This window comes from Mustela putorius, unplaced genomic scaffold, assembly GCF_011764305.1.
Source record: "Mustela putorius furo isolate JIRA1106 unplaced genomic scaffold, ASM1176430v1.1 tig00003834_pilon_pilon_pilon, whole genome shotgun sequence".
Lineage (NCBI taxonomy): Eukaryota > Metazoa > Chordata > Mammalia > Carnivora > Mustelidae > Mustela > Mustela putorius.
Window position 1 is genome coordinate 93206181 of NW_025421987.1, and position 20914 is coordinate 93227094.

General features: G+C 38.0%; 1 protein-coding gene across 3 annotated transcripts in view; it reads right to left on the minus strand.

Annotated features, from left to right (window-relative positions):
* ATP13A5 (ATPase 13A5) overlaps positions 1 to 18147 on the minus strand; it is a 104368-nt gene extending 86221 nt beyond the window's left edge. For all 3 annotated transcript variants that reach the window (XM_004745282.3, XM_004745281.3, XM_004745280.3), the window contains exons 1-2: positions 17914 to 18147; positions 795 to 968 (exon numbers count right to left, since the gene is read on the minus strand). In XM_004745282.3, coding sequence (XP_004745339.2) covers positions 795 to 968; positions 17914 to 17973 — 234 coding nt within the window. In that variant the 5' untranslated portion in view covers positions 17974 to 18147. The remainder of the gene's footprint in view (positions 1 to 794; positions 969 to 17913) is intronic.
* Positions 18148 to 20914: the final 2767 nt, after the last annotated feature.

A 20914-nucleotide genomic window follows, 5' to 3' on the forward strand; every position in this document is an offset into this window, starting at 1 on the left:
TTGGAACTTGCTAGAAATGCAAATCCTCAACCCCACCACAAGCCTACTGAATCAGAAATTCTGGGATGAGGTCAGCAGTCTGTGTTTTAAGGAGCCCTCTAGGTCACTGATTTGCATTAAAATTTGAGAACCACTGTGCTAGAGAATACAGAGAAAGACACACTTTACTGGAGAGTTTTATATCCAGAAAACATTTTCTGGCTATCTTAAAAGTGACATATAGGAGTTTCAACTGTCTTCTTTCCCCTCAGAATATGTATTCTTAAAAAACTGAACTATTGGGGCACCTGGGTGGTTCAGTCGGTTAAGCGTCTGCCTTCGGCTCGGGTCATGATCCCAGGGCCCTGGGATCGAGTCCCACAGTATGCTCCCTGCTTAGAAGGATCCTGCTTCTCCCTCTCCCTCTGACTTCTGCTCCCTCTGCTTTTGTGCTCTATCTCTGTCAAATAAATAAATAAAACCTTAAAAAAAAAAAAACAGAAAACTGAACTATTCTTTCTGTGTTTAGGAGTTATAAGATTGTATGAGTTTTGTCTTTAAGAGTTATAAGAGTGACAGCCCTAGCTTGTATAATGGCTAAATCATTGACAATTAGTCTGACATGGTAGAAACTTCCCCAGGGTGACATGGAGGACATGTTCTTTCCTTAGTCAAAATAAGAGATGGTAAGTATGTTCAGGAACAGTTTGCCATCTCCTATTTGGGGACAAGGAAGCTTAAGTAAAGAAAGGTCTACTCTGGAATGCCAACCAGTCATTAGTTGTACCATCAACGCAATGCTGAAGGGCACTCACCGTTGTTTTTAGCAAAACAGTGTCTGCTTCTTGCAAAGGGCATGGGATGCAATTGGCCCACACCCTCCACTGGGGCTTCCAGTAGAACACAAGCAGAAGAACCCCACAGGTAAGCACGGAGGCTATAAGGCAGAGGGCTCTGCGGAGATTCTGGGTCCGGTAACCAAACACCTCCTGGAATGTAAATAAAACATGACTCTATTTTTCTTTTTTCACATAAACACATCACTCTGTTCCAAGAAACACAAGTGTTAGAGGCAGCAATATTAGTTGGGAGGGAAATCTGGTTTCAGCCAGTTGAATTAGTTTGATTGCTTACAGCTGTCAGCTGATATCATAAAAAAAGAAGGACTCATTTTGCTACCCTGGCATATGAAACTAAAACATGAGGCAGGAGGAGCAAGAAACGGGCAGACTTATTTGGTTCTAAACACCTCAAGAGTCACCTTGACAGGCCCCCCCATGACGGCCCAGGGACTGTTGATGTCCCTCCGGAGATGTTTCAAGACTTCTTGAAAAGCCTCTCAAGGCTTCTTCTGGTCAGGAGTTACCCTCAAACTGGTTTTGGAGCAGTTTTACTTTTTTCAGGTATAAGATTTTTAAAAAATATATTAATGTAAATTTACTGGAGGAGGATGATACAAAGGGTAGGATGATATGAATCAAGAGATTATCTGTGGACATGAAAGACTTTTAAAAGATTGCTCATATGAATTTACCCTGACAGTAACATGCTGAAGTAGTTCTACTTTTAGTAGTAGAGTAGTTGCTATTAACTTGAATGGAGTGAAGTGTTTGAAATGTGGTTTTAGAGCAAACACATAGCCAAAAAAAAAATAGATTCCTTTATTTCAAGCCAATTTCTATTTTCTGTCTTCCACAATGAGGTTTCATAGCATCAGTTTTTAAATTTCAAAAACTAGACTTTTATTGTATTTGGATGACTCAGAGGGATGCTGATTGTGAATTTTATCATTACTATACTATTATTTTAGGCTCTGCTGTTATTTTTATGTGCTTTTCCCCTAAGATTCTGAACTCCTGTGTCCAGATCACAGAAATGTAATGTCAAGAAAATAGCTTTTTACTGAGTTTCTATACCGTCTTTAATGACAGAATCTCCTGAATCTTATGCCGGTTTAGATCATGTTATAATTAATCTCTTGGCTTAATACTTTGGAAAAGTTCTCATCTTCAATATGGTCATTTTCATTAATTGTTTCTAGCAAAGAACTCTTTGGTAGATTAAGATTGTAATAACAGTTGTTGAAAGTAATCCTTAAATGTAATGGGAAGGTCACAGGTAGCAAAGATGTAAGTTTGAGTCACTGCTCTACTAGTTATCAGCTATGTCACCTTAGGTAAATCATATCACCTCTAGGGAATCCTCATGTATTCCTTTACAAAACAATTAGAAATACCTGCCTTACAGGGTACTTGTACTCAAATGAGATAATGTCTCCTTAAGTGCTCTGCAAAGTAATTACAATTTTAAGAGTTCCTTTCCAATGCTCCTCAGTATTATCATCCACCTGGGAAAAAAATGTTCATTAAGTTTACTGATGCAGCCCCTCTATTTTGAGATTATTCATGATGAGGTTTAAATGAATTTAAGAATGTGTTCACACTACTTCTAAGCATATTTTCAGCTGGGTCTCCTTTCTGTCTTCCTATCTACCTTCTGATTCTATAAACCTGCTTTAGTTTTATTTGTGAATGATAGTTGTATTAGACCCAATAAACTGCATATGCCAGTTCACATATTATGTCATAAATTTGCATTATTTTATTAAGTTACTCATGGAGCTTATTGTCAAAGTGTTCAAAATTGAAGCAGAGTGGTTTGGAACTTTAGGTCAGCTTGTAGCTGAAAAATCAGATCTCAAATGTCTTACCCTTTTTTGTTGTTGTTGTTGACTTACATACAATGATGACATTGGTAATCATAATTCTGATACCCCTTCAGTTCTTTTCTATACATTTTTTATTTAAAAAAAAAAGGAACTGACAATGCCAGCAACATGTCAATAAAATCACTACAACTACATACTGTTAATAACCTTATAAACTGGAATAATTCTTTAGAGAAAGCAAGGTGGCAAATTATATCAAGATCTATAAAGATGTTTCTATCTCTTGAATCAGTAATTTCACACTTGGAAATACACTGTAAGGAAATGATACACCAAGTAGAAAGTGATGTGCATAGTAGTGTTCAGGGCAGTATTATCTGTAATAGCAAAGTTACTGGAAGAACCAAATGATAGCTAATAGCTCAGCAAGATGTGAAATATCAAAATGATGGCCAAGGTGGCACCATTAAAAAGAAAATGTATGAAGTTGATTCAGAAATATGGGCCAGTCTATGACATAACGTTAGGTGAAGAAAAAGACAAAGAGTAGGTAAAGTAGATCGGAAACAAATAGTCATGTTAACTCAATGATATCAGTAATTACATTACACGTAAATGACATTAATCCTGTGATTGAAAACAAAGATTGTCAGACTAGATAGTAAAAAACCCACTAGATGTTATTTACAAGAGACCCCTTTAAATACAAAGAAGCAAAAAGATTAAGGGGAGAAGGATAAGAAAGTAAACAATACAAAGACTAGCAAAGAAGAACCAATATAGCTATGTTAATTTCAAACAAGTAGAATTTATTTTATTTTTTAAAGATTTTATTTATTTATTTGACAGAGGAAGAGAGAGCACGAGTAGGGAGAGCAGCAGCAGGCAGAGGGCGAGGGAGAAGCAGGCTCCCCACTGAGGAGGGAGCCCTATACTCCATCCAAGGACATCAGGATCATAACCTCTGCTGAAGACAGAGGCTTAACTGACTGAGCCACCCAGAAGCCCCAAAAATAGACTTGAAAAAATACATATTCTGAGAAAAAGAATGGTAGCTCATCATCTAAAAAGTCAATTCAACAGGAAGAAATAAAGAGAGGGGAAAAAAGAAAGGAAGGAAGGAAGGAAGAAAGGAGAGAGAGAAGGAAGGAAGGGAGGGAGGCAGGGAAAGAAAGAAAAAGAAAGAAAGAAGAAGAGGAGAGAAGGAAAGAAAGAGAAAAGGAAAGAAAGAAGAGAGATAGGGAGGGAGGGAAAAAGAAAGGAAGAAAATAAAGAAGACTCTCAGCATACTAGGAATAGACAGGAACATCCTTCAGCCAACATCATGGTTAATAATGAAATACTGAGTACTTTCCCCCTGAAGTTATAGGTAAAATAAGATTATCAATAATTACCACTAGTATTTAATATAGTACTGAAAGTTCTAACAAGCACAGTAAGACAGGACAAAGTAACAATTTTATAACAACTGGAACATAAGAAGTAACAATTCTGTATTAATACTTAAAAGTTGGTAAGAGAGTAGATCTTAAGTATTCGTCCCACAAAGAATAAGCGGTAATTATGTGAAGTGATGGAAGTGTTAGCTAACACTTTGGTGGTAATAATTTCACAGTATTTAAGTGTGCAAAATCGACATGTTTAAACACCTTAAACGTATACGTTGTTATACGTCAATTATATCTCAACAAAGCTAAGGAAAAAAAGCAGAACTCTCTGTATGAATAAATAATTATGTATATTAGGAAAACCAAAAGAATGTACAGATTAGTAGAGTTAATAAGTGAATTCACTGGGGCCTGGCAGCTCAGTCAGTTAAGCATCTGACTCTTGATTTCAGGTCAGGGGATCACTGGTTGGGGGGTTCGAGCCCCACCTCGATCTCGGTGCTCAGCTCAGAGTCTGCTGGAGATTGTCTCTCTCCCTCTCCCTCCCCTGGCTCATGCTCTCTCTCTAAAATAAATAAATAGGATCTTAAAAAAATAAGTGAATTTATCAAGGTTGCTAGATACTGGGTCAATATAGAAAACCAATTATATTAATAGTAATTTGAAAATGAAGCTATTTGTAATATTATCAAGCAAAAAATATCAATATCCTTATAATGGTTCTAACAAAGTTAAACCTCTAAACTGAAAACTACACATTATTGCTGAAAGCAAAGATCTAAATAAATGAAAATATATATTAAGTTTGGGGATTAGCCAGGAACAATTCCATTTATGATTACATTAGACATTTCTTTATGGTAATAAAGTATGGTAATTGGTATGGAAGTGTAAAGGACCTAAAGTAATTAAGACAATTTTCAAAAAGAACAATTGTGGAGGACTTACACTGCCAGAAATAAAGATTTACTACAAATTCCTAATAATTATTTAAAAAGAAAAGAAGGACAAGAAGAAAGAAAAAAGAAAGAAAAGAGAAACAAAATAGAGAGTCCATAAAGAGACTCAAACGTATGTAATTGCTTTATTTACAAAAAAAAGGAACCAGAGGGGCACCTGGGTGGCTCAGTGGGTTAAGCCTCTGCCTTCAGCTCAGGTCATGATCTCAGGGTTCTGGGATCGAGTCCCACATTGGGCTCTCTGCTCGCCAGCAGCCTGCTTCCACCTCTCTCTCTCTCTCTGCTTGCCTCTCTGCCTACTTGTGATCTCTCTCTGTCAAATTAATAAAATCTTAAAAAAAAAAAAAAAAAGAAACCAGAACCACTGCAATTCAGTAGGAGAACGGGTGGTTTGCTCAATAAGTAGTTGTTGGATCAAAATGAATAGTACCAGAAAAATGAGTTTTTATCCCGGTTTACTCCATACACAAAATTTCATTAATGGTAGCACATATACTTAAATGTGACAACTAAAACAATAGATCATCTGAAAGAAAATATATTTCATGGAGTACACACAGTTAAGTACACAAATATTTCTTAAACAGGAAACAAAAAAAGACCAAAAATATATCTGACTTTATTAAAATTAAAAGCTTCTGTTTAACAAAAGGTGTCTGGAGAAAATATTAGCTATATATGTATGTATATCTGTACCTATATATATAAAAAAAGAATCATATTTGAAAACACAAAAAACTACTCAAATCAATAAAAAAAGAAATACATAAACAATAAAAAATGAGCAGAACACTGAAACAGGCGATTTACAAAAGATTTCTCATATAGCATGCAAGAAGACACTCAATATCATGTCATTAAGAAAATGCAAAATAAAATTAGAATGACATATCACAGGCTAGAATAGCCAAGACAATCCTAACAAAGAACAAAGTTGAAAGGCTTACACAATCAGATTTGAAGATTTACTCTAAAATGACACAATGCAAAGATGACAAAATGATATAGCCATAGAATAGCAAAATTAAAAAGACTGAATATACCAAGTATTGGTAAAAATGTGGAGAAATGATACTCTGATACATTGCCATTGGCAGTATAAATTGATACAGACATTTTGAAAAACTATGTTGCTCAAGATACAAATAATCTATGAGCTAGTAACTCCATTCTTAGATTTTTACACAGAGAATTATATATGATACAACAAGATCTGCACAAGAATATTCATATCAGCTTTATTCAGAAGAGCTCCAAACTGGAAACAATCTAAAGGCACATCAACAGGAGAAAGACAGATAAATTTTGTGTTTTCATGCAATGGAATACTACAAAACAATTTTAAAAATGAACTTCTAATGCAAACAACAGTATGCATGAATTTCACAGACATTATACTGAGTCAATGAAGTATGGTAAATTGATACACAACTCTATCCATAGGAAGTTCCAAAATGAGCAAAAATAATTGATGATAGATGTCACTGAACTGTGCACTTAAGATAAGTGCATCTTATCAACACCACCAATAAAAAGTAAAGGTCGGGGGGAGGTGTGCCTGGGTGGCTCCGTTGGTTAAGTTCCTGCCTTTGGCCAAGTCATGATCCCAGTGTCCTGGAACTGAGCCCTGCATTGGGCTTCCTGCTCAGCAGAGAGTCTGCTTCTCCCTCTGTCCCTCTCCCCTGCTCAGACGCTCTCTTTCTCTTTCAAATAAAGAAATAAAATCTCAAAAAAAATTAATAAAGTTTGCTATTTATTAGCCATGGTTCCAAATAGGCAGGAGTTACTCTAATTTCTTTAATGGAGTTAGATTGAGAAAGAGAAAATGGCTGCAAAATTTGAGAAGTAAGTGAAAACAAATAAGAGCAAGAGGAGTTTCTGTGGGAAATGGAAGGAAGATTTGATGACCTAGGAAGTCTGTAGCTGCCTCCCAGTGTGCATGATTGGGAAGTGTTTGTTTTCACTGAGCACAGATAAGATCACATACCTAATAATCAAGAAATGGGAAAGGTTTCTGTGAAAGACCTCTTTATAGTTGGGGACAGCCCAATCAAAATGTCAGCAGATTTCCCCTCCCCCATCTGTCAAAAAATAAGTAAGTAGATAGATATAAAAGAGCTTATAAGTGTCAAAGTAGCTTTCAGAAATATGTACCTCCTTGAGCAAAGATGAATAGAAACAATGTTTTTGCTTCCTTGATAAACTGGTCTCATAAACTCTGGTAAATTTCCTTTCTATCATTTCTCAGTTTTCCCAGAAGTTATATGCTAGACATGGACTTGAGGTTTTGGTTAAAAGAGTCATTCTTTAATCTGGAATTCTTTTAATCAAATTGCTCTTGGTCAGCTTGCTAATATTTGCATAATTTGAGTTTATCACAGTATATGTTTCCATTTTGATCAATTAATCTCAAGTATTATTTGAGTGTTCTAAATGATTATTCTTCTGATGCATGGTAAAATCCACTAAGATGTGCAGGGTAGAGGAAGGAACCAGGGGCAGTTTGTGTGCTATAAGAGGAAGATGAGTAGAATCCGGAGGTCTCATAGATGTAAAGACATTGGGAACAGGGAGAGGGACGATCAGAATTTCAAACCCACTACACATGGTTCCTTGCGGTAGAGTGGGTTTTGCCACTCTCGGGATTTAACTTCTTTCAATCTCAGTTTCCAACTCTGTACTTAGGGGATAATAGCACACACCTGGAGGCATAGTTGTGAAGATTAAATAGAGGTGTAAGGTGTTGCACACAAAGGAAGCTTTCAATCAATGTCAGCAGGTGCCTTGGTAACAGGTTCAGCCAAAGGTGGAGAGAGTTTTCAGTTTTGAGTTGCAATATACTGAAACAAGGTTGTGAATGGAAACAGGCTGTGTTCCACGGGGTGAGGAACCCAGATCTGACACCTGTGAGTCGAGTTGAATAGCACAGGGGTCATGCCATCTTCACATAGACTTGAATTGTACTCTCTCTAAGCAGTCCCCTCACTTTTCCGTTTCTCACTAAAATTCTGTATTCCTGATACCAGGAGAGGTACCACATCTTTAATGGTCTTTTCCAAGCCCAAAGTCCAGAGGAAGTAGCCTGGATTAGGAGGAAGAATAAAATAGGCACATGCCTTTCAACTGAGGTTGCTATTAAATAAAGGTCATTGACTTAGAGCCCCTCCCAGGTTTATCAGCAGAGCCTCTTTTATTTATACCCCACCCCATTGCCTTCTAGAAGGTTTCACTTCACTGTTCCTTGCTCCATCACTTACTAGTTAATGTGATTTGGGTAAATGATTTAAATTCACTAAATTTTAGATTCCTCATGTGAAAAATGCGGCTGGTTGTAAAACGCAACAGGAATATTCTGGTGTAGCAGTTAAAAGCTGGGGATATGGCATGAGAAAATCAGTTCAGATAATTCTCCTACCACTTAACCAGGTGTAAGACATTGGGCAACCCACTTTATTTCTTCTGATGACCCAATTTCCTCTTCCATAAATGAAAATGATAAAAATACCTTCCAGGGTTGTTGTGAGAAACTAATGAGTTAATTCATGCAAAGCATTTAGCACAGTTCCCGAAACATTTTGAGTGTGCAGCATATATTAAAAGTTAATATTAGCTTGAATAATCTACAGTTCCACAAAATCTCAGTGCATGAAAAGCGGCTGGTCCCACTGGAGTTATTGTGAAATGATTCGACCACAGGCAATATTCAGAACTAAATGCTCTTTAGGAAAACTGTAAGTTGTATTTCTAAAAGTGATTGAGCCAATATCCTAAATGGAATTTTTGCTTTTCGCCTAGAACACCAATTGTCAAAATTAAAGTCAAACACAGGCCAAACAGAAAACTGCTCACCTTTGTAAGACATGAAACTGGGAGAAGGGCTGTAAGATAAATACCAGATTGATTCGAAGATCAATTAGCTCAGGAACTATATAGATGAGCACACACACACACCCCAGTATACTTGTACAGGAAGAAAACCATGTAATAGGGGATCCTCACCAGCAATGTGATGTGACTTTGTATCTGTGACTTAACTGAGCCTCATTTTCCCAGTGCAAAGTGGCTATCTGACTGGCTAGCTCCTAGGGATTAAATGAGAACATACATACATGGATGTATGTATGTAATAGTATATAAAGGACACTTTTTTTTTAAAGATTTTATTTATTTACTTGACAGATAGAGATCACAGATAGGCAGAGAGGCAGGCAGAGAGAGAGAGGGAGGAGGAAGCAGGCTCCCCACTGAGCAGAGAGCCTGATGTGGGGCTCGATCCCGGGACCCTGAGATCATGACCTGAGCTGAAGGCAGAAGCTTTAACCCACTGAGCCATCCAGGCATCCCGATAGAGGGCACTTTTTAAATTATTTTTCTTTCTTTCTTTTTTTAATAGGTAGCTCTTCTACTTCTATCAGAAATGGAGCTAAAATTAGCCAAATTCCTTAGGAAAGAAGAGTTACGGGGTGCAGCTTCAACTAAACATTGTTTCTTCTCAAAATTCTTTTTAGGAGGGATCCTCTTAGTCGTGTGGAATGGTCCATAGGCTCTCTGTCTTTGTTTCTGAATTTTCATTGCATCTGGAGCACTAGCATTTGTGCATAGTTGGTCTTGTGAACATGTCCTTTACCATTTTTTAAAATTTATTTTTTATTTATTTTCGGCATAACAGTATTCATTATTTTTTCACCACACCCAGTGCTCCATGCAATCCCTGCCCTCTATAATACCCACCACCTGGTACCCCAACCTCCCACCCACCCACCAATTCAAACCCCTCAGATTGTTTTTCAGAGTCCATAGTCTCTCATGGTTCACCTCCCCTTCCAATTTCCCCCAACTCCCTTCTCCTCTCTAACTCCCCATGTCCTCCATGCTATTTGTTATGCTCCACAACTAAGTGAAACCATATGATAATTGACTCTCTCTGCTTGACTGATTTCACTCAGCATAATCTCTTCCAGTCCCATCCATGTTGCTACAAAAGTTGGGTATTCATCCTTTCTGATGGAGGCATAATACTCCATAGTGTATATGGACCACATCTTCTTTATCCATTCGTCCATGGAAGGGCATCTTGGTTCTTTCCACAGTTTGGCGACTATGGCCATTGCTGCTATAAACATTGGGGTACAGATGGTCCTTCTTTTCACTACATCTGTATCTTTGGGGTAAATACCCAGGAGTGCAATGGCAGGGTCATAGGGAAGTTCTATTTTTAATTTCTTGAGGAATCTCCACACTGTTCTCTAAAGAGGCTGCACCAACTTGCATTCCCACCAACAGTGTAAGAGGGTTCCCCCTTCTCCACATCCCCTCCAACACATGTTGTTTCCTGTCTTGTTAATTTTGACCATTCTAACTGGTGTAAGGTGATATCTCAATGTGGTTTTAATTTTAATCTCCCTGATGGCTAGTGATGATGAACATTTTTTCATGTGTCTGATAGCCATTTGTATGTCTTCATTGGAGAAGTCTCTGTTCATATCTTCTGCCCATTTTTTGATATGCTTGTCTGTTTTGTGTGTGTTGAGTTTGAGGAGTTCCTTTTTTTAAATTTTTTATTTTTTATAAACATATATTTTTATCCCCAGAGGTACAAGTCTGTGAATCACCAGGTTTACACATTTCACAGCACTCAGGAAAGCACATACCCTCCCCGACGTCCATAATACCACCCCCTTCTCCCAACCCCCTCTCCCCCCAGCAACCCTCAGTTTGTTTTGTGAGATTAAGAGTCACTTATGGTTTGTCTCCCTCCCAATTCCATCTTGTTTCATTGATTCTTCTTCTACCCACTTAAGCCCCCATGTTGCATCACCACTTCCTCATATCAGGGAGATCATATGATAGTTGTCTTTCTCTGCTTGACTTATTTCACTAAGCATGATACACTCTAGTTCCATCCATGTTGTCGCAAATGGCAAGATTTCATTTCTTTTGATGGCTGTATAGTATTCCATTGTGTATATATACCACATCTTCTTGATCCATTCATCTGTTGATGGACATCTAGGTTCTTTCCATAGTTTGGCTATTGTGGACATTGCTGCTATAAACATTCGGGTGCACGTGCCCCTTTGGATCACTACGTTTGTATCTTTAGGGTAAATACCCAGTAGTGCAATTGCTGGGTCATAGGGCAGTTCTATTTTCAACATTTTGAGGAACCTCCATGCTGTTTTCCAGAGTGGCTGCACCAGCTTGCATTCCCACCAACAGTGTAGGAGGGTTCCCCTTTCTCCGCATCCTCGCCAGCATCTGTCATTTCCTGACTTGTTGATTTTAGCCATTCTGACTGGTGTGAGGTGATATCTCATTGTGGTTTTGATTTGTATTTCTCTGATGCCAAGTGATATGGAGCACTTTTTCATGTGTCTGTTGGCCATCTGGATGTCTTCTTTGCAGAAATGTCTGTTCATGTCCTCTGTCCATTTCTTGATTGGATTATTTGTTCTTTGGGTGTTGAGTTTGCTAAGTTCTTTATAGATTTTGGACACTAGTCCTTTGTCTGATATGTCATTTGCAAATATCTTCTCCCATTCTGTCAGTTGTCTTTTAATTTTGTTAACTGTTTCCTTTGCTGTGCAAAAGCTTTTGATCTTGATGAAATCCCAATAGTTCATTTTTGCCCTTGCTTCCCTTGCCTTTGGCAATGTTCCTAGGAAGATGTTGCTGCGGCTGAGGTCGAAGAGGCTGCTGCCTGTGTTCTCCTCAAGGATTTTGATGGATTCCTTTCTCACATTGAGGTCCTTCATCCATTTTGAGTCTATTTTCATGTGTGGTGTAAGGAAATGGTCCAATTTCATTTTTCTGCATGTGGCTGTCCAATTTTCCCAGCACCATTTATTGAAGAGGCTGTCTACACATTTAATGCAATCCCTATCAAAGTACCATCCATCTTTTTCAAAGAAATGGAACAAATAATTCTAAAATTTATATGGAACCAGAAAAGACCTCGAATAGCCAAAGGGATATTGAAAAAGAAAGCCAAAGTTGGTGGCATCACAATTCCGGACTTCAAGCTCTATTACAAAGCTGTCATCATCAAGACAGCATGGTACTGGCACAAAAACAGACACATAGATCAATGGAACAGAGTAGAGAGCCCAGAAATAGACCCTCAACTCTATGGTCAACTAATCTTCGACAAAGCAGGAAAGAATGTCCAAGAGGAGTTCATTATAGATCCTGGATATCAACCTTTTGTCTGTACTGTCATTTGCAAATATCTTCTCCCATTCCGTGGGTTGCCTCTTTGTTTTTTTGACTGTTTCCTTTGCTGTGCAGAAGCTTTCGATTTTGATGAAGTCCCAAAAGTTTATTTTTGCTTTTGTTTCCTTTGCCTTTGGAGACATATCTTGAAAGAAGTCCTTTATCATTTTTGTAAATCCTTTTATTCTTACACTCATCTTTCACTTATTCATCTAAATATTTGTTGCACAGGCACAGTAGTATGGGTCTTTTGGTTTACAATTCATAACACAATCAGTTACTCTAACCAACATTCTCACAGTACAAAGTTGTAAAATACCTATTCAACCAAGACATGACATCAATGACTCTTAGTACTATAATTACTTTCAGAGAATAGCAATGCCAATTTTTGGCTGTGAAGTGTTAAGTTTTTCCATGGGTGAGTGTTCCAAAAGACTTAGAGTAAGTTAGCTTTTTCTGGGTAGACATCAAATGTTTAGACCTTGAATTGTGACCAAGGAGATAATATCTCCGATTCCTTTGATGGGGCAAGATTTCATCATGTTTGCCTTCTTTTTTTCAAACAACAATCACATCACCAGGTTTCTATTCATTATTCACAATCTACCCTTTGTCATCTTTATCTGAACATGCCAAGATATGTTCCTTATGTGTTCCATGGGAAGCGGTTCTTAGAACTCTACTCTCTTGTCTCCAAATCTGACATGTTTCAAAGGTTTAATGTTAGGATAATAGTGTCTCTGTTTAATGGATCGTGTTAGTACGGTCATTGTTCCTCACCCCTCTATTACTGCTTTGGTTTGAACACATGTAGGCATTTGTGTTAATTATCACTAATCATCAAGCATTGTTAGTTATAGTTTCATATATTTTGTCTTGCATTCATGCCATGAAGTGTCCTTTGAGTAGGGGAAGAAAATGTCTTGGACTACTTTCACGTTTTCTACATATTGCAATGAGAAATAACCTTTCTCAAGCATTTACTTAGGTGCCATCCCATCATCACAACCTAGTCCATGAAATAGGCATAATTTTATTGAAAGTACTATTATTAATTTTCTAATTAATTATAATTAGTATTAAATAATAATATTATAATTATTGATATGTTGATAAATTATTATTTGTAGATCAAGAAAACTGAGTCTTGAAGATGTCCAAAATAATTATTAACATAGTTCATCATCTTAAATTTTCCCTTATGCTTTCCTTCTGGAATAAGGAAGTTCCTTTCCTCTTTAGTGGTGTGAATCAAAACTTAGTACCAAAGAGATGAGCATATTATTACTCTCAGTTACACACATTCACATAAAGTCGACTAACAAGAGTGTTAATATGTGGTCTTCCAAAACACAATTAGAAGTAAAAGTGCAACTAAGGACCTTCTTTTGATGTGGCTGGAGTGAAAGAGCAGAAGGCATGGGTCAAAAGGTAATGAGATGCATGGGCTAATCAGCAGGGACAATTTCTAGAGCCAGAATTTACCTTAAACCAAGAACATGCGACAACATGGCATGTTTTGTTAAAGTTTATTCCTGGAATAAGAGCACCACTAAACAAAAGCAGTGTCTCAGACATTATTTGGTTCAGTTCCCTTCCTGAAAAAAATAGCTATAGACCATCTTTCGCCAATGAGCCTCTAGTGTCTGCTTAAGATAGTCACTGACTTATAGGGGTATACTTTCTCTTGCTGGACAGCTGTGGGGCTTTAGTTTTCTGTCATTGCATAACAAACTTAGTGGCTTAAAACAACAAAATTTATTATCTCAGTTTCTGTGGGTTAGGAGTCTCATTAGCTAGATCATTTGCTCAGTGTCTCAAAAAACTGACATCAAGGTGTCGTCTGGGCTGTGTCCCTTCTGGAAATCAAGGGCCTCTTTCAAGATCTTTTTGCTATTGGCAGGATCCAGTTGTCTGTAGCTCTGACATAGAGATGCCCATTTTCCTGCCGGTTGTCAGCCAGAAGTTGCACTCGGTTCTCTGTTCTTAGAGACAGTCAGAGTTCCTACCACCCTGAGCCTTCCATCATCAAAATGGCAATGGAGAACCTCCCTTGCCTCAAGCCCCTCTCACACTCTTAATCTCTCTAACTTCAGGAAGGACACAGTATCATTTCTGGCTTACCTGATGAGGTGAGGCCCACTCAGACAATCTTCCTTTTGATGAACTCAGCTGAGTTCAAGTTAATTAGAGCTTTAAAACCCATTTTGTCACATAACATTACATAATCACAGGAATTACAACTCATCATATTTATGGGTTCCACCACACTCAGCTGAAGGGAATTATATAAGGGCAAGTTCAGTGGAGAGTTGTCATGTTAAAATTCTCCCACCACAAATGGTTAGGAAATTCTCCTATAATGAAAATAAATCAGGCTGTGTTATCCCAGCTTCTACTCTGTTCTCCACATCAACCATTCAACTACTGGAAGACAAGGGCCTTGACTGCTCTTTGGGGAACTATTCCCAATGTCCTTTAAATAATTGTTATTTGTGATATCCAGATATCCCTCTAGAAACACTATGCTTCTTGTGTGAATCTTAGGATGAAATATAACTCCTTAGAGATTTCCTAAATAGTACAGATTATAGCAGGACTATTACTTCTTCTATTATGCAGAACAGACTTCTATTGAGACATCCAAGGATTAATTTTTTATAGCAATATCATCCTGGCAACTAAAATTCAGTCATAACCAAATAAAGAACTTTAAGTACTTTCTCATGCATAGCCACTAAGCCCAAGTCATTGATATTCCCACATTCTGTCACCTAGATTGTTATCTCTCCCTCTTAGTAAGGCCTCAGTTGCAGATTAGATAAGCTTGCCTTCATCCAAGCTGTCAATATAAATGTTGACAAAAGATAAAAGCTAATAGAGCATGATTTTTATTTTCTTTTTTAATCCTTTGAGTAGGGTTTTTGTGTGTGTGTGTTTGTGTGTGTGTTTTCTTAAAGATTTTATTTATTTTTTTATTTGACAGACAGAGATCATAAGTAGGCAGAGAGGCCAGCAGAGAGAGAGAGAGGCTGAACAGAGAGCCTAATGCGGGGCTCGATCCTAGGACTCTGGGATCATGACCTGAGCCAAAGACAGAGGCTTTAACCCACTGAGCCACCCAGGTGCCCCTGTTTGTGTGTTTTTTAATAGAAGATGAAAAGTACATGATGTCTAAAATAACTTATACATTCTAAGTTCCTAATTTTTCCTACTAACTCTTCACACAGTTTCCATAATGGTAGACCTCAAGCAATTCTCACTACCCAAGTTTAATCAGAGAAAGGGGAGATATTCCTAACCTCAATTTCACCTACTATATGCAATTCTGCATTTTTCAAATTGCCCACATATTTAAGTCCTGACTCCTTGGATTTAAATAACTCTTTGTATTGTCATAGCATTCCCCACATTTTATATGTGGCCCTTAAAAACCTTTTAAGTCAGGAGGGATAAGTGATGTTGTTTGGAGCAACTAGCAAGGTCCCAAAAGTTGTCCACACCATGTGGTTAGCAGTGGTTCTTTGACTAAAGCCCAGTTCTGTGGTCTTAGAGTCCAGGAGTACTCCACTGGCTCCCCGAAAAAAGTTACCATGAAGTGAAGTGCTCTCCAGTCAATCTGTGTCCTCCACACCAAGTACCCATTCTTCCCTCTGGAGCTGCTTCCAATTGTAATATTGACACTTAGTTGGTAGGTGTTTGTGCAGGCATGGGGGTACCAACTGAATGGTTGGGCTTTGCAACACATGTGAACAAAACATCTCTTGTGTTTCAGAGGCAGAATCAAGGTCATCTCCACAAAGTAAACGCAGCAAGAATAGCCAAAGACCATCCCAAAATAAATGCTAATATTGCACACAGTGTGCCTCCAGACTCGCGTGACTGAGGAGAGGTATCTATGTCCCCTCTGTGATTAAGAGAATTAAAATACCAGGCTATAAACTTTACAAATATGCACATCGTTAGGGAAAAATAATAAGCTACCAAAGATTTTCATGAACACTCATCTACACATTGAAAAAAACATCAGAATTAGCACAGAACTGTTGAATAGTGAACACAGGTAAGTTAGGTTTTAGTTCTTTAAATCCCTTCAGTCTAAAGATTGTAAGCACTGTAACATTGTCAAGATCAGCATGGTATAATAACAGAAGTGATGTGAACCATATTTGGAATCTAAACTTTCTAGTGGCCGCGTGAAAGAAGTAAAAAGAAGTAGATGAAATCAATTTTCATAATATAGTTCATTTAATCCAACATATCCAAAAGTTGTCATTTCAATGTGTAACCAATATAAAATTACTAACGAGATATTTCACTTTCTTTTGCTGTCTTAAAATGTGGTATGTATGCTATATGTATGCTATACATACACATTTGAGTTTGGTCCAGCTACTTTATTAGTGCTCAAAAACCACATGTGGCCAGTGCCTGTCTTCTTAGGCAGTGCAGATATAAACGACATCATTTATTTCTCTTTGGTTCAGAAAGAAAGGTATGTGGAGAGAGGGTGGGTGTGGATTTCCCACAGATCTCACGGGGAACCAGGAGGCCAAGCAGGAAACGGACACCCTTCTGCTATGTGAACCGTATCCCTTGGGCCCCTCCCCTTCCAGCTTGCTCGCTCTGATCCAGCCCTCCCATTCCTTCTCTCTTTCTCATTGTCTTGCTGTGGGCGTGACTGCCTGTAAACATCATGGAGTGTGAAGGGGGAAGAAGTGGGCTGCATTTCCCACCCGTCCCTTGTAGGCTGAAGACCTTAGGTGAGTTACTTAACCTTCCTGGTCTCAAATGTCCTTCCTATGTGATAGGATTAATTCTTCAACACTGAGTTCTGAGGACCAAATAAAATAACAACTGTAAACCTGTCAGTCCTAAATAGGCACTGTAATTTTCAAGGTTTTAATGATTGTTTTTCTTTTTTTATTTGAGACTTTTAAAATTTAAGACTTTACTTATTTATTGGAAAGAAAGAGAGTGTGCAAGAGAGAGCATGAATTGGAGGTGGGGGTGGGAGGAAGGTGGCAGAGGGAGAGGGAGAGGCAGACTCCCCACTGAGCAGGAAGCCTGATGCGGGGCTCTATCTTAGGATCCCGGGATCATAACCTGACCCAAAGGCAGATGCTTAACTGATCGAGCAACCGAAGCACCCCAGTATTTGTTTTTGAAGTGTATATATATTTAGTGGAAAAGGTAACAGGGAAAAAGGTGAAAACTTTAAAAAAAAACAGGTGTTAAATCCCAGGCCACACTACACTTTAAACCTCTCTATGCTGTTTGCATAACTTCAGCCCAAAGCACACGGAGCCTAAGTTAAGCAGATATACCAAAAACATAAGAATTTTTTTTTAAAGTTTCAGTTTTTGCCTGAGCTTGCCAATTACCTGGAGACCCAGATGATAAGGGGCAGACACCTTAATGAGCACCATGTAGGGTACATGTTGACTACTCTACAAAATGCCTAAGAAGGAAGAAGTTTCATTTGGTCTGATGGATATAAGGATGGCAATAACTCAGTCATCTAGAAAACACGATTTTCTCAGCCCCTGCAGTTTTCCTGATTATAAAATTGTGACCTCAGATCTCAGGGAGTCTTACCATACTTACACCTCTGCAGTTCCTAAAGCCAGCCCCAATACAGTAGCACCTGCCCATAGCCTCGGGTCCTTTGAGAAGACTGTAATCACGAAAAGGGAAGACTCACCAGTTCATTCTCCTCTCCTTGGTTGAGCAAACCCCGGTGGTCTTTACTCTTCTCTTCCATCTAAACAAGACCTCCAGGATAATTCTTTGAGGAAAATCAATACCAGTTGGGGCTATGGGAACGCAGAACAGTCACTACTTGTCACTGCTGTTCTTAGGTGCTTTTAAAATCTCCTAGCACATACTTCGCCTATCAGGCTAACAAAGAGAAGAGAGGAAATACTTTCATCAGCCACAGGATTGGTCTGCTAACCTATCGGCTTGTTGTGTTGTTTTTGTGTTTTTTTTTCTTCCTCCCTAGTGTTTATTTGTTGAGCTAAATGTGAACGCCTCTAGACTTAAGTTGTCGAACCAGAAAGACAAATAATTTCTTGTGCTGTCCCTAAATGTCTCAACTAACAAATGAGAATAGTCACTTTACTAAAATCCCAAAACAGGTGCACCTCGTTGGCTCAGTTGGTTAAGCGACCAACTCTTGATTCCTGCTCAGGTCATGAGCTCAGGGTCATGAAGCTGAGCCCTGCATGGGTCTACCTACACTCAGTCCAGAGTCTGCTTGTCCCTCTTTCTCTGTTCCTCCCCACTGTCTCTCTCTCTCAAATAAATAAATAAAATCCTAAAATAATAACAACAACCACCTAAGACAGAAAGATTAACCAGTGAGAGATAAATAAAAACCATGTGGACTTTGGGGAAGTAATGGATATGTTGGGGTGACAAAGAGATTTTAAGGAAGGAGGGTTGGCTCCTGGCAGGGAATGTAGCAATTATTTTGGAATTAGGAAAACCTGAATTCTAATCCCTGCTCTACCGATGATGCTGGACAGATCAGGGTCATCTGAATATTAGATTACATTTACAGATATAAATGTAATTTATAATCTATAAATTTATAATATAACATATATTATAAGCTTATAATTTAATCTAAATACAGATTAAATATAAATCTATATTTATAGATTGTATTTATATTAGATTCTATTTCAATCTGCATATTAGTTTTCTAATATGTAAAATATCAAAAACAGTTATAGAGTTGATAGGAAGATCTAAGATGATATTTGTAAAAAATCATCTATAGCTCCTGTCATATTCCATAAAAGATAATTATCATCACCATCATCATAAACTAATTGAGAGAAGTTTTTTAAAAAGTAAACTATAATAATAATAATTTGGTTCTGTTCATTTTCTCTTTTTAGTTTGCAAAAAATTTTCAGAGAAATATATAATGCAGGAAAAATGAGAAAGGCTGAATATTAGGATATCATATAAATTTCCATGATTATATAATCACCAGTGAATTTGATATTTTTATCAAAAAATAAGTACACTAGGATCCATTCAAGGGCTGGTTTATTTGTTTCCAATAAACACTTTTTTTTTTTTTTAATTTTTATTACATCCAGTCCAATGAGCAAAATCCTTGCCACTTTGACCATAGAAGAAAACTTACCGGGAATCAAGACTACAGAGAATGATACTTGACTCTTTTTACTGAGAGGGAGTTACTGGGTGCCTTGAGGAGGAACTCGTGCCGCCTTGAAGTTTAGAGAATCCAGTGTGCTCTCTGCCCAGGAGGAAGTGGCGGATGAAAGTAAACAGCTTTTCATGCCAGAGAGGCTACCGAGGTGCCCACACTATAGAATACTATGTCATCACAAATGCTGCATTTTAAGTATCACCAATTTAAGGTAGAACTAAAGAACTAAAGAAAGGAGTCCTGAGCTTTGGTAGAATCTAATTAAAGACTTGAGTAGTGCTCATTCACTTCTTACCCATTAACTATACACTAATATTTCTGGCTAAAAGAACATTTCCTTTGTCTGGCAGCCTGACTTCAGCTAAAGCACCACGATGAGTCATGATTATAACTAAGAGTGGGCATATGACCTAGTTTTCAACGATATATGCAAAGGAAAGACAACTGGGGGCAGAGGTCTTCTGGAAAAGATTATCCTATTTTTTAAATTATCCTATTGATGAAAGAGCGAGAATAACTTATTTTCTACCAATGCCAATAAAGTGCAGCAAAGGGCAAAAGAGCTTAGGTCCTTATGATACCACTAAGCCATGGCACTATGGCTGGGACTACTAACTCTAGACATCTTTCCAATATGTAATGAGATGTTCTTAATAAAACTGCTGCTGTTTGTGGTTTCTGCTACTTATAGCCCAGAGACACAAAATATAACACTCATCAAAACTTTGTTCAACACTTACTCAGCAGTTACATGTTTAACAGCAGATATTTCAGACCCTTGTCAGCCCCTTGGGATTCAGTGGCAAAAAAGAAATTCATTACCCTGAGGGACTTTACAGATGTTTAGGAGAGACAGACCAGTAAGCAGCCTCTTAAACAGAAAGGATCTAGAACTCAGACTGAATTGCTGAGACAAGAACTGCTTCCTGAGAGAAATGACATCTATGCTGACATCTCAAAGACGAGTAGAAACTAACCAGGTGGAAGGAATGGGGTATAGTGGTAGGTTGTGAGCACAATCTAGGACAGAGAACAAAAGAAAATGTGTGACAATGTTCAAGAGAGATGAGAAAATATAGCCTGTGTGGTGTATCAAGAGAAATCAAAGTAAGACTTGAGAATAGAAGGGAAGAAGGGAGGCACTGAGCGATGATGACGGAGATGTGAACAGAGGTGTGCCTGACCACTAAGAGCTTGTACACAGGCCAAACTGGTTAATCCATTCTGTGTTTGTGTGTGTGTGTGTGTGTGTGTGTTTGCTTTGTATGTGGCTAAAGGGCTCTCTCTACTCACCAAACCAAAGACCTTAGCTTCTTTCTACAGATGACCAATATTCTTTCAGTTAAACATGAACTCTTCTAATAATCACAACTGTTCACAAATACCTCATAAGTAATGAGCTCCCCAACCGCAGAGGTATACATGCTGACATTCGGCCTGTTCACCATACAGATAATTAAGATTTTAGGTCAAAGTTTGTATTAGGTAATCTTGAGGTTCTTTAAGTACTGAGCAC